The sequence below is a fragment of the Coregonus clupeaformis genome, chromosome 26 (genome assembly GCF_020615455.1).
Source record: "Coregonus clupeaformis isolate EN_2021a chromosome 26, ASM2061545v1, whole genome shotgun sequence".
NCBI classification, from domain to species: domain Eukaryota; kingdom Metazoa; phylum Chordata; class Actinopteri; order Salmoniformes; family Salmonidae; genus Coregonus; species Coregonus clupeaformis.
The window spans coordinates 20,894,254-20,908,078 of record NC_059217.1 but is presented as its reverse complement, the minus strand read 5'-3'; the positions used below and the strand labels follow the sequence as shown (position 1 = coordinate 20,908,078).

The following is a 13,825-nucleotide window of genomic DNA, read 5'->3' as shown; positions in this document are numbered from 1 at the left end:
TTTTCTAATAATTGCGCCAACAGTTGTTGCCTTCTCACCAAGCTGCTTGCCTATTGTCCTGTAGCCCATCCCAGCCTTGTGCAGGTCTACAATTTTATCCCTGATGTCCTTACACAGCTCTCTGGTCTTGGCCATTGTGGAGAGGTTGGAGTCTGTTTGATTGAGTGTGTGGACAGGTGTCTTTTATACAGGTAATGAGTTCAAACAGGTGCAGTTAATACAGGTAATGAGTGGAGAACAGGAGGGCTTCTTAAAGAAAAACTAACAGGTCTGTGAGAGCCGGAATTCTTACTGGTTGGTAGGTGATCAAATACGTATGTCATGCAATAAAATGCAAATTAATTACTTAAAAATCATACAATGTGATTTTCTTGATTTTTGTTTTAGATTCCGTCTCTCACAGTTGAAGTGTACCTATGATAAAAAATTACAGACCTCTACATGCTTTGTAAGTAGGAAAACCTGCAAAATCGGCAGTGTATCAAATACTTGTCATCCCCACTGTATATAATCCAAAACGAGGAGAGAACAGATTCCAAGCAGCAAAACAACCCTCAGACTGTCACCCCTATCCATCTATCTCTATCTCCAATCTCTTCCCTCCTCTCACTCCTTCTGATCTCTGAGAGATAGCTACGGCCATCCACTGCATGTGTTTACATGCCAGGGGTGACCCTACAGCAGAAACAATGGAAAACACACACACACACACACACAACCCCTGAGCATCCTGATGTACAGTGGTTAACCTCCTCCTCTCGACTATGTTGTCCAAAACACTGTTTCAGTCTCTGTGTGCTCCATAAACACAGAACCAGTCATATGGACAGGAAGAACACAGAAGTTGAACACAGATCTAGCGGTAGATTCTACACAGTACTGTATCGCTGCCTGGAGACCATTATATATGACGGAGAGTTCCTCTGGATCAACTGACACCTATCTTCCCCACAACAAAGCCCTTTACCCCCCGCTACCCCAGGACATCCAGAAAGCAAAACCACAATAACTTTTTTTATCAATATTATTCGAAGTCCACAAAGCAGGAAGATATTGCAGCAGGCTGAACATAGAGAGAAGAGGGGGGTGACAGTGTGTAGTGTAGCTGAAGGCAGTGTGTGGGTGAAAGGGGCACGTCAGGCTGACGCCAGGTCTCCACAGATAATCACATTTTCAGCGTCTCCTCTGAAGTAAAGAAGCCTAAAGTAGTGTTGGGCCATTCTCTAGATTCATCATCTTCATCCATGATCATCCTTATTCACATTCTCTGTGATGTTCTTTCTTTCTTTATCTATTATTCACTACATGTCCAAATCTATGTCTCTGACTATTGACTGGCTATGTCTCTCTCAACCCTTGTCCTTTGACTGCAGGCTAGGTCCCGTGTGGCTCAGTTGGTAGAGCATGGCGCTTGCAATGCCAGGGTTGTGGGTTCAGTTTCTACGGGGGACCAGTACAAAACATTTATGAAAATGTATGAACTCACTACTGTACGTTGCTCTGGATAAGAGTGTCTGCTATACTACTAAAATGTACAAATGTTGTGTGAATGGTATCAACCCACTTCTATATCCTACCACTAGGGGTCCCTCTTCACATGATGAACACTAACATACACTGTAAAACAGTTACAATGGACATGAAAGTGTCCTATTTTATGTGGTGGGGCTGTAACTCTCTCATGACTCACCAATACAAAAGAGAGACGCAGGCAGAGAGAGAGACTGAGAGCTAATACCTCAGCTTTGTGGCCATGGCCTTCTGCAGAACATCAGGCCGGCTGTCATGAAGCCACAAGGACCCATAGACCTGTGGGCCAGCAGGCAATACCAGGATACATTACCAGGACCTTTGTTAGTGCTCTCTTTCTCTTTGTCCATCATACTCATGCACATACTTTTTGTTATAGAAACATATTATGCTGCAGTATGTGATCAATGTCAGAAAGTGCATATCAACAATGACAGGTCCAATCATGGATTTATTGTACAAGTTTCCCAATTACAAAGATAACTTATGAATGGAATGGAAACAATGTCCACATGCAGAGAATAAGAGTTCTGTCTCACTTACTTTCTCTCTCTCTGCCCGCTGCCCCGCTCGTGCTCTCGCCTTCACCCTCACTCCCTACCTCTCTCCCTCTCTCCCTCCCTCTCTCCCTCTCTCCCTCCCTCTCTCTGTGCCTGTGTCTTGCTAATATGTCCCCAGACATCTATTTTCAGCAGTGAGTGTTTTCTGTGGTTTGCAAACAGAACATTCACTTTTAAGTATTTTCTTATGCTGCCTGTCTCTGGTCCATATATGCTGTAAATCCACCTGGCCCCTGTCCAGGAATCTCCTACATGCAGCCGCTCATAAGCCTTCTCTAACCAGCCAAGGATGTCAACCAGCCTCCTTCAAAGAGAAGCCTTTCACAATGTGTGGTTAAAGCAGGTAACTGTGTCTGCATTACAACAGATGAGGATGCAACTGAAATCACACACACCTGTCTTGCACAATAACTAACTGCAAGGGGGAAAAACTGAGTTGCAAGGGCAAATACATAGATTAAGATCAGATTAGATATGAGTAGGCCAAGTAGGAGGGAAGCATTCTTACAGTGAGCTCCAAAAGTGTTGGGACAGTGACACATTTGTTGTTGTTTTGGCTCTGCACTCCAGAAACATTTAGAAATTACAGCACTTTTTGTACATAGTCCCCCCAATAATAATATTGGGACAAATTCACTTATACTGTATGTGTACTAAAGTAGTAAAAAGTTAAGTATTTGGTCCCATATTCATAGCACGCAATGACTACATCAAGCTTGTGACTTTACACATTTGTTGGATGCATTTGCTGTTTTGTGCCCAATAGAAATGAATGGTTAATAATGTATTGTGTCATTTTGGAGTAACTTTTATTATAAATAAGAATAGAATATGTATCTAAACACTTCTACATTAATGTGGATGCTACCATGATTACGGAAAATCCGGAATAATTCTTGAATAATGATGAGTGAGAAAGTTACAGATGCATAAATATCATTTCCCCCCCACCCCCCCAGAAATGCTAACCTTCCCTGTTATTGTAATGGTGAGAGGTTAGCATGTCTTGGGGGTATGATATTTGTGCGTCTGTAACTTTCTCACTCATTATTATTCATGATTCATTCAGGACTATCCGTAATCATGGTAGAATCCACATGAATTGAGAAGTGTTTAGAAACATATTCTATTCTTATTTACAATAAAAGTGACTCCAAAATGAGACAATACATTATTTACCATTCATTTATATTGGGCACAAAAATCTGAAACACAACCAAAACAAACAGCAAATGCATCCATCAAGTTTGTAATCACAAACTTTTAAATAAAAAAATAAAAAAAGAGTCACAAACTTGATCTAATCACAGTGGTGGAAAAAGTACCCAATTGTCATACTTGAGTAAAAGTACAGATACCTCAATAGAAAATGACTCAAGTAAAAGTGAAAGTCACCCAGTAAAATACTACTTGAGTAAAAGTGTAAAAGTATTTGGTTTTAAATATACTTAAGTATCAAAAGTAAATGTAATTCATCAAATATACTTAAGTATCAAAAGTCAAAGTAAAAGTATAAATAATTAAAAATTCCTTATATTAAGCAAACCAGAAGGCACCATTTTTTTTCTCCATTTTTGTATTTACGGATAGCCAAGGGCACACTCTAACACTTAGACATCAATTACAAATGAAGCATGTGTGTTTCGTGAGTCCGCCAGATCAGAGGCAGTAGGGTTGACCAGGGATGTTCTCTTGATAAGTGCATGAATTGGACCATTTTCTTGTCCTGCTAAGCATTCAAAATGTAAGGAGCACTTTTGGGTGTCAGGGAAAATGGATGGAGTAAAAAGTACATAATTTTCATTAGAAATGTAGTGAAGTAAAAGTATAAGTTGTCAAAAATATAAATAGTAAAGTACAGATACCCAAAAAAACTCCTATATAGTACTTTAAATTATTTTTACATAAGTACTTTACACCACTGTGTAATCATTGCGTGCTAGGAATATGGGACCAAACACTACACTTTTGACTACTTTAATACACATATAAGTGAATTTGTCCCAATACTTTTGGTCCCCTAAAATGGAGGGACTATGTACAAAGGCGCTGCAATTTCTAAATCGTTCACCTGATATAGATGAACATACCCTCACATTAAAGCTGATGGTCTGCACTTTGTATCATTTGAAATCCAAAGTGCTGGAGTACAGAGCCAAAACAACAACACATGTGTCACTGTCCCAATACTTTTGGAGCCCACTGTATATATATGTATATATGCACTGATTCATGAAATTAGGTACTTTGAAAATGTTTTCATACCAATACTGTGGGGTAAACAGAACCATAAATCAAACTCATAGTATACTGATGTAGGACCAGTTCTTAGATGAAACAATCACGAGTCCACAATGTAAACATAGAAGGAGATGAAAAACATTTAACCAACAACCACAGAACAAACAGAGAAGTTGTTACATGTGTAGGCTCCAGTTGTAGAACTGTGAGGACAGTCAAAGTCAAACACAGACCAGTTGTCCAGAGACGAACAGAGGATGGAGAGGAGACAGGAGAGAGTTAAAACAAGACAGAGGACAAAGAATGGCTTGTCCTGAAGAGAGGGACAACTAGGGCTCTCAACATGGCCATTCATCCGAACCATTCAGAATTATACACGATTACTATATCTTAAGAGTGCTATTATAGGATAAATAAATAAAACACTCTTCACAGTTGTCTTTACTGAGATGTTTATTTGTAGGCATTAATCACTCATGATTGGGACACTGGGTCTAAGGACCCATATTAAAGTTTTGCACAAAAAGTGTCAAACAATCAATGACAGTGATAAATGTGAACCTAATGAAAAGGAAACAGATGACAACATGTTAATATAACTAATTTAGACTTTTGAATTATTCCTCGCATGAACGGCACCAGACTGGCAACATTGTGCCTGCCACCTGCCCTCCAGTGGTTGGGCATTGCATTTGTTTTTATTCGTGCAGGGTTTTACGCACTTGAATTACAGATTTTTATACAACTCGATCTCCCATATCATCTCTCACTCACACGCAAACCTGTGCTCTCCCTATCCCCTCAGAACCTGCGCTCCCCTCCTCTTAAAATAAGCAGTGGGGGGAAATATTAAAAGCGTTCCACCTCCACTCAACCAGCCAGGCACACACAACTTCTAGAGCACACTGGGAAAACTTTCCCCTGCAACTGCTGAATAGGTTACTGCCTGCGACAGGACAGCGCCGAGTGAGAAGAGACAGTGAAAGCAGAACGCATAGCCGGTTACGAGCTGCCTGGGGTTCGGGAATGGCGGAGAGTCGGAATGGTCCATGCCCTCCTTCCGAACGGCACATGTGAGCCGAACCCCGTCTCCTCCGGCTCGATTTTATTACGTATTAGGAGGCAAAGGACAGTAAAGAGCGAGAAAAAAACAAGGGGAGGCTTGAAGTATCCAAGACAGCCTGTCGACACCACTCTCCTCTCATCTCGAGATGGTCTGCTCGCCAGGACTTCGATGGTTCCTACTTACCACTCTATTGCACGCTGTCGCACCCCTGGACATCCGCGAGAGACCAAGGCAATGTGACCCACCGAAGTCGGTGAGTTGTGCTCGGTCATTACAGCTACATGGTCTTTACCTGTTTCAGGAATGTCTTAAGGCAATGTCAAACATGAAGATATCCTTCAATGGATAGCCGTCTAGCGAAATATTTTAAGTTAATTGCAAATGTCGGCCTATGTGTCTAGCCTAGCCTATAACTGGCCCAATAGGCTACCGCAAATAATAAAACAAAATAAAAATAAAAGGCTGTCCTGTTTCTGAGTAAAATAAATGCACTTTGCTTAGACAGTGTTCCTGAATGAGTTTTTTCTATGTGCAACGGTAGGCCTATAGCAAAAAAGTGAGATATTGTGTTGTTATTGGGTTTTGTGTAACAACCAAATTAACAATAACAATAGCAACTTTGAGTTTTATTGTCATTGAAATATTGACATGCTATAATAACTACCTACACGTGTAACAAGAACAATAATTTTGTTTATAGCAACTTTATTAGGCTACCCAATTATAGTCTATTATAGCACATGTATTATTATTATTAGTAGTAGATGTAGTAGTAGGTTATTATTATTATTATTATTAGTAGTAGTAGAAGTAGTAGGTTATTAATATGATTATTATTAGGTTATTATTATGTCATCATACTTTATTAGGATAATCCATTATTTAAAGGCTTCCTAGAATTGAAACATTTTCCAATCAGCAAAGTTGCTTCCAATGGCACCTCTGAAAATAATTTATGTTACTTGACATATTCCTGAGTTTCCTCACAGAAATCTGGGCTTGAAAAAATGGAAGCAGTTGCTAAGCGAAACATCGTTCTCGTCCGCCATGTGACAAAAGAAAGTGGGGAACACCCACGGGTGATTTAACTTCACATACATTTATTTGTAAAAGTTTCACTGACCTTTCAAAACTGATCTAGTTTCAAATAAACACGATCAGAAGGAACTTAATTAGAATCATGACTGGACACAGTGCGTGCCGCACGCGCACATCGCTGGCTTGGACATGCTACAAATTCCCAGATAGAAACGCAATACATCTGAGCTGAAATTGCATGACCCCAGCACTAACGTTAATTACAGATCATTTTAACCGGGCATGATGTTATCTATTAATAAAATACAAATGTTAGAATACATTATTGAAAATATTTATCAGGGATGACTTGATAGCGTTGCAACAACATAGTCCACAAAATGATTGTATTTTTGGTATTGTTAATCTGTTTCATTATCTGTGATAATGGCATTGTTGTCAGAGATTAACTGCAGAAGTGTTCCCCCTTCGTGTGATTTCTAATACGTCAGTACAGAGCTCCCTGTTTTGTGTCAAAAGTAATTAATTACCCAATAAAATTGAGCTGTTCACGTCAGTGCTCCAGCGCGAGCGCTCATAGAAAACACCGCGCAACGCGAGGAGAGAGCCTTTCCTCAGGACTCTGCTCCGCCTAGTCAACGAGTTCAACTATCCTTATTCGATCGGACAGAAGTCTCCGTGAATTTGACGAACATACTTTGACAAGTTAATGATTAAGTTGTCAAAATATAATCAAACTATGATGGTTAGAGAGGGGGCATCATCCGTGCATTTATTTGATGTACTTAGGCTATGTGAATGTCCAATGTGAAAATAATTTGTGTGTGAGATGATGTGCAAACATTTCAGTAAAAAACTATGCTCAATACAAAGATTGTGCCAGAAAATTATGCTAATTTAATTTATGAATTGAAATACAGCAGGAGCATGTGAAGTTAATAACATTATATGTACTACTAAGCCTACCAAATGCTTCTATTTAATTGCTTCCTTTCCCATAGACCAGGCTTTCCATTTGGTTTAATAACACTGAAGTGGCTTTCTCTTTGGTCCAATGTCAGTGTACTATACTATCAACGCCAATGAAAATAGATCAATTTGAACAGAAGCAAGCATTTCACAAAATAATAGTTTGTTGTGCAATGCATAAATCTCTCTAAGAACTACTTTGATAGCCACTTGGATCATTTCATAGTTATGTTGCTTGTTTACATTTTTCCTCATTCCCATCAAAACAGCATCTCAATGATTTGCATTATGTTTTGCAGAGCTATGATCTATAAATGTTTGTGGAAAGAGGGAATAATCGACCCTTATGAAATCCCTGGAATGTTAATGAACTGCAAGAAATAGACACATACACATTGCTTTTTCCATTTGATCAGAATTTTATAGTGTTCAGTAAACCAGATACATTAGCCACGTCTGACCAAATTTTCAGCAAAGGCCTATGTGTGTGCATTTTGTTGTTTGTGTAGGCTATCTGTTCCAATGACTTTTGCAACAACAACAAAAAATCCTCAAGGAAACCATATCCCAGATAGGTGGATTGCAGCAGTTTTATATGGTTCATTATGTTTATACTGCTGTAGCAACACTTGAAAAGCTTTCCAGCTTCACAGAGGCATTGGCAGCACAGCTATGCACCTTGACAATACACTGGGGTCTCTTTACAAGGAGAAAGCTTCACTATAAACTCACTGCCTCAGAACAGCAGACAGACAGAGAGCAGCATAGTACAGCACAGTGGAAGCTAGCTAACAGGGTTTCATTGGGTCCCCTGTCTGTATCTGGAGATGACATTTCAACAGATTCTATTGCATTGACCTGTATCTCAGCCAGATGTACTAAAAAGGCTGTTTTTAATCTCTTAATCACAAAAAGTAGTTTTCAATTTACTATTGTAGATAGCCTTTACTCAGAAGGTTATGATACTGTATTCCTAATGCTGATTGTCATAATCTCTCATCTCCTCATCCTCCTCCTCCTCCCCCTCAACCCCCATCCACCCCCATAGCAAAGTGACATGAACTCATTCCTCTGGACAGTGAAGCACCCAGCTCCCTACCCTCCATCCTATCTTTTCGGGACCATCCATGTTCCCTACACCCGTGTATGGGACTTTATCCCAGACGTCTCCAAACGGGCCTTCCAGACCAGCGGAAATGTATTCTTCGAGCTGGACCTGACCGACCCCCTGACGATCTCCAAGCTGACCAGCTGCCAGCTGCTGCCCCACGGGGAGAACCTGCAGACCCTGCTGCCCCGGGACCTGTACCGCCGCCTCAAACGCCACCTGGACTACGTTAAGCACATGATGCCCTACTGGATGACGGCGGACCAGCGGGGCCGAGGGCTGTATGCTGACTACCTCTTCAACGCCATCGCAGGGAACTGGGAGAGGAAGAGGCCTGTCTGGGTGATGCTGATGGTCAACTCTCTGACGGAGTCGGACGTGAGGTCGCGGGGTATCCCCGTACTGGACCTGTTCCTGGCCCAGGAGGCCGACCGCATGGGGAAGAGGACAGGAGCGGTGGAGCGGGTGGAGGAGCAGTGTCACCCCCTCAACGGACTCAACTTCTCCCAGGTAAGAGATGGGGCTACATGGAGGGGGTGGGGGTTGGACATGATCATTGGAGTTAGATATGATTGTTGGATTCAATTTGTTGGCGGCTGGGGGCAGGGGATTTAGGGGAAGGGAGACATGTCTTGGGAGGAGATGGTGGAGAATGTAGATGACAATGGAAGGAGAAAAAGATTATTAGAAATGTTATGTTTCAAAGCTTTGTAGATGGTTTTAAAGTTATGAATGCTCCTGAGCCTTACAAAACAAACAGACATCAGAGCTGAATCAGCTGACGAGGTGTCAGGATGACAGATGTAAGTGATGAATTAGTGAAGGTGAGAGTGTGGGAGGCGTAGCTCTCTTTTTACTGGGCTGACTGCCTGTCTGGGTCCTCATGATACTACCACTGCTAGTATCTTGCTCTGTAACTTAACACTGAAAGATGGACAGAATAGCCTAATTACTTGATGACATAAACATGGGGAGTATCTTTTATCTCTCCTTGGAAGGGCTATAGAGGACGGGCAACATGGAGGTCTAAATAAAGGATGGCCCAGGAATGGTTAGGCGGAGGTCAACTCAAGTGTATTTTTCCAAACTCTGGGAGCTCCAGGCATGCCTTTGACGAGCTAGGACTGAGAGGATGTTCTCCCGTAATTTGTGCTCATACGTGTGCTCTCTGGTCCTCAGAGAGCGACACACACACGCACGCACACACACACACACACACACACACACACACACACACACACACACACACACACACACACACAGAATCTCGGAGTGCCTGGGCCTCCATGTGACAGGCTGCGGGGCTCCTGCGCTAATTTGAGAGGCACTGGGCCCAGGCACAGCCTCTCCTCTTTCATCAGCACCTCCTAACTACGCTGTCAAAAAGCACACACACGCGCGCACGCACACATCCTACTTTCCCTAACCCCTAACCCTAACAGTTAACCTTTAACCCTAACCCTAACCCTAACCGTAAACCTAACCCCTAACCCTAATTCTAACCCTAACCCTAACCCTAACCCTAATTGTAACCCTAACCCTAAACCTAAACCCTAAGCCTAAAATAGCCTTTTTCCTTGTGGGTACCAGTGAAATGTCCCCACTTCTAGTCCCCACAAGGATAGTAAAACCAAAAACGCACACACACACACAGTTGCCCTGCAGCTGCGTGGGAACCTGGAACACAACTTCCCTACAACGGAGCAATGTTGCAAGGCCAAGGCATGCACTGCTTCTCAGTGTAGTAGTATACAGAATAAAGTGATAATATAAGGGGTAGTTTCTAATGACCATACCTGGAGCTAATACTCTACCATTACAACTCTAAGTGTCATGCCTGTTATTTGGAGGTCACTAGTTACCACAGCCAAAACGTCATAAACCCCGCCTATTTCTACAATTCTCTTCTTAAAATCTGATTTTAAACCTAACCCTAACCTTAACCCTAACCTTAACCTTAACCCTATCCTTAACCACAGTGCTAACGTTATGCCTAACCATAACCTTAAATGAAGACCAAAAAGCACATATAGCCAATTTTTACTTATATCCAATGAGAACTTTAGTAAATCACCAATACAAAGTGTTGGAGGACTGCCTGCCTTTCTGTTGTTCCTAGGAAGAGACCGTTTTATGAGGCAGGTGTATTGTTGGAGGTTATTTTAATAAAATCTGGATAATGAATAACTTGAGTTAAACTGTGTAGCAGAATGGACTTTTGGACCTTTGAGATCGCAACTCCCTCAAAAATTGTATGAAAAGAGTTCAAAGCCTGAAATGAAAGTGACATGGAAACAATTATTGTCAATTATTATAATTTGAGATATAATTTGAACACTATGGTTGATTGGATCTCTCTATATGGTTGATTGGAACAAATATGAGGTCAGGCTAACAGATAGACTGAAAGAAGCTAGAGAGAGCGAGTGAAAGCGAGGGAGGGAGAGGAGGGAAAGAGTGATGTGCATCATGTCAGTGCGAACCCTAATCTGAAACATGAGCTCCACTTCTTCTCTGGTGGGGGATCTGACTTGGGAACAGCTCCAAACCCTGCCGGCCCACATTATTATTTTTTCCCTATAAAAGTAGCCGCTTACAATATCCTGTAACTTGCTGCTCTCGCATCGCCAAGAGGGTCTCCGAAACATGAAGGCTGGTGATTCATCATCTGCCATAAGCTTTTCATAGGCACCTGGCCCCTGCACAGTCAGTGACCTAGAACTGTGTAGCTTGACCTGGGGCATGGGCTAGCCCTGCTCAGCCTCCTCTCCCCTCCCTGCCCCTCGGCTTCTCAGCATGGGGACAGAGTGGCATCACTGGGTCAGCCATCGCCCTGGGTCCCCTAACCTCACAAGAAGTAATTTGTCTGGATGAGAGGTGTAACTGATAAACAGTTCCCCCCCACGGTGAGTAGTGCATCCTGCGGCAGCTCGGTGGAGGAGGTGGTGGTACGGGGGACAGGCCAGTGTGGAGGCTGGGATGCTGGGCCCTGAGAGGTTGGCGCTGGACCCTACAGACGGAGCTCTGGAGCTCTCACAGACCTGATAACACTTTGATTTCTGTGTGCAGCAGTATTGAGGCAGCAGTGAGGCTGTGGAAACAATGGCAGAGGGGAAGCATGTTTAATCTCCAGCGCTATGGAGGGCGATGCAGGCCGACAGCTGGGTGGGCCAGCCAGCACCAAACACTCTCCAAAGGCACGCTATCTGTACCGAGGGGGAACCTGCAGAAAGCCAGGCTGTCTAGAGGGGTGCAAGCTGGTCACCGGCCTTTGTGAGTGAGTCAACAACAACCACACAACCTGCTCCCTCCCACTCCCTCGGCTCATTGCGTTACGTCTATATCTACATCTAGACCAGAGCCTCTGCTGCCTGTGTCTCTCTCTGCCTCTCAGCGTCTGGCCTGGTGTATAAATACCCATATTTATTTACTCTGGGTCACATTGCAGCCGAGGCACAGGCCCTTGTCGGGGGGAGATGACATCACAGCTGTGGCGCCGGTCTCTGAGCGAGGGTTAGAGGTGGGTGCTGTGGGAGCAGTGGGCCGTGAGTAGAATCCGTGAGAAGACGGCAGTCTGTGGGTGAGGAACTGAACGCTCAGGGGCCCCAGAACAGAACGGGCTGGGTTACTGGGCTATTTTCACTGTGATCTGGAAAGGGAGGGCCATCTGATTGGCTCCACACACACACCTTCATAAACACACACACGTGCACACACACACACACACACACACTCCCAAGTCTCCACAGCTGTATTGTCATCTTAGCAGGTCCAGATCTAGTTTCTCCTCAGCGGGAGTCATGGTGGCAAGAAGGTACCCGGTGGTGCACTGTGACAGAGACGTCTATTTCAAACAGTGTTTTGTTTCTCTGGTTTAATAAGCGTTAATGGTATATGGTGAAGATGATACTCTGAGATGGTACTCTGTGTGACCAGAGAAATTAAGATCTCCCTCGTGTCGACAGGGTCAGGGAGAGCACGACGAAGACGAGCTGTGTTCAAAACACATCTCCCGGGTGTCATATCAAATCATGACAGAACACTTCTCATTGTGTTCATTGGAAGGCTCTCATATAAATAATGCATATTTAAGGGGAAGAATTAGGTATCTTACCGGTCTATGTTCAAATATTTACATTCCATGGCTGATGTATAAGGATGGGTCTGGAGCGCTCCTCTGGCCGCAGGGCCTGATGATGAGTGATGGAAAAAAAAGTCATCTCCTCTGCTCTTTGCTCTGCTCTGCTCCCTAACCTCCTGGCTCCTCCTGGCTCCTCCTGGCTCCATGCTCCCTCCCTTTGTCTCCCTCTCTCTTTTTCTCTCCATGTCCTGGGGCTCTCTCTGTCCCACTGCTTAACTGTACACACCTGTATCTGCACACACAGAACAGAAGAGGAAACTAGGAAAGTATAGTGCAAACACAGAGTCTCTCCTACTGTATTGCATCTATGGTTGGTACTAAGACGCTGCTACTACATTGCTACTATGTTGTTATAATGTTGAGAAAAAAACACTCCAAAGGAAACACTGGTAGACGTACAACTTCCATCCTCTTTTCGAGTGAAGTTAGAGAACGACGTCAAGCCTTGTACGACTCCTAGTACAAATATGTGGAAAACTGGCAACACATATCAGACAGGATATCTCCTTGCCCTGTCGGCAGGCGGGCGGAGGGGAAGGGAGGGCGGGCAGACGGCAAACCAACCACTGCTCTAATGACTTAATTGGCTGCTTAATGACTAAATTGCCCCCTGCTATCCAGAACCACTTAGACTATTATACACTGTCCAGAACAGAGGCTGACGGTGGAACCCAGTGAGGTGGAGAGAAAAGGCCAGACGTAGATGTGGAGTGAGGGGTGGGAGTGATGACTGTAGCTACTGGACATCAAGGGTATATTTTGGGGTCATCTGGGTCCAGTTTCAAGTCTGTGGTATCCTACAGTGCCTTCAGAAAGTATTCATACCCCTTGGCTTATTCCACATTTTGTTGAGTTACAGCCTGAATTCAAAATGGATTAAATATATTGTTTTTCTCACCCATCTACACACAATATCCCATAACGACACATTTTTGTATTGAAAATGTATTGAAAATAAAATACAGAAATATCTCATTTACATAAGTACTCACACCCCTGAGTCAATACATGTTATAATCACCTTGGCAGCGATTACAGCTGTGAGTATTTCTGGGTAAGTCTCTTTAAGAGCTTTGCACACCTGGATTGTAAAATATTTGCACATTATTATTTAAAAAAATCTTTAAGCTCTGTCAAGTTGGATGTTGATCATTGCTAGACAGCTATTTTCA

The 13,825-nt window shown here is 43.0% G+C and overlaps 1 protein-coding gene across 2 annotated transcripts in view; it reads left to right on the top strand.

Annotated features, from left to right (window-relative positions):
• Positions 1–5,090: 5,090 nt before the first annotated feature.
• The window catches only part of LOC121540300 (metalloprotease TIKI2), a 107,082-nt gene continuing 98,347 nt past the window's right edge, over positions 5,091–13,825 (top strand). For both annotated transcript variants that reach the window (XM_041849070.2, XM_041849069.2), the window contains exons 1-2: positions 5,091–5,650; positions 8,453–9,022. In XM_041849070.2, coding sequence (XP_041705004.2) covers positions 5,543–5,650; positions 8,453–9,022 — 678 coding nt within the window. In that variant the 5' untranslated portion in view covers positions 5,091–5,542. The remainder of the gene's footprint in view (positions 5,651–8,452; positions 9,023–13,825) is intronic.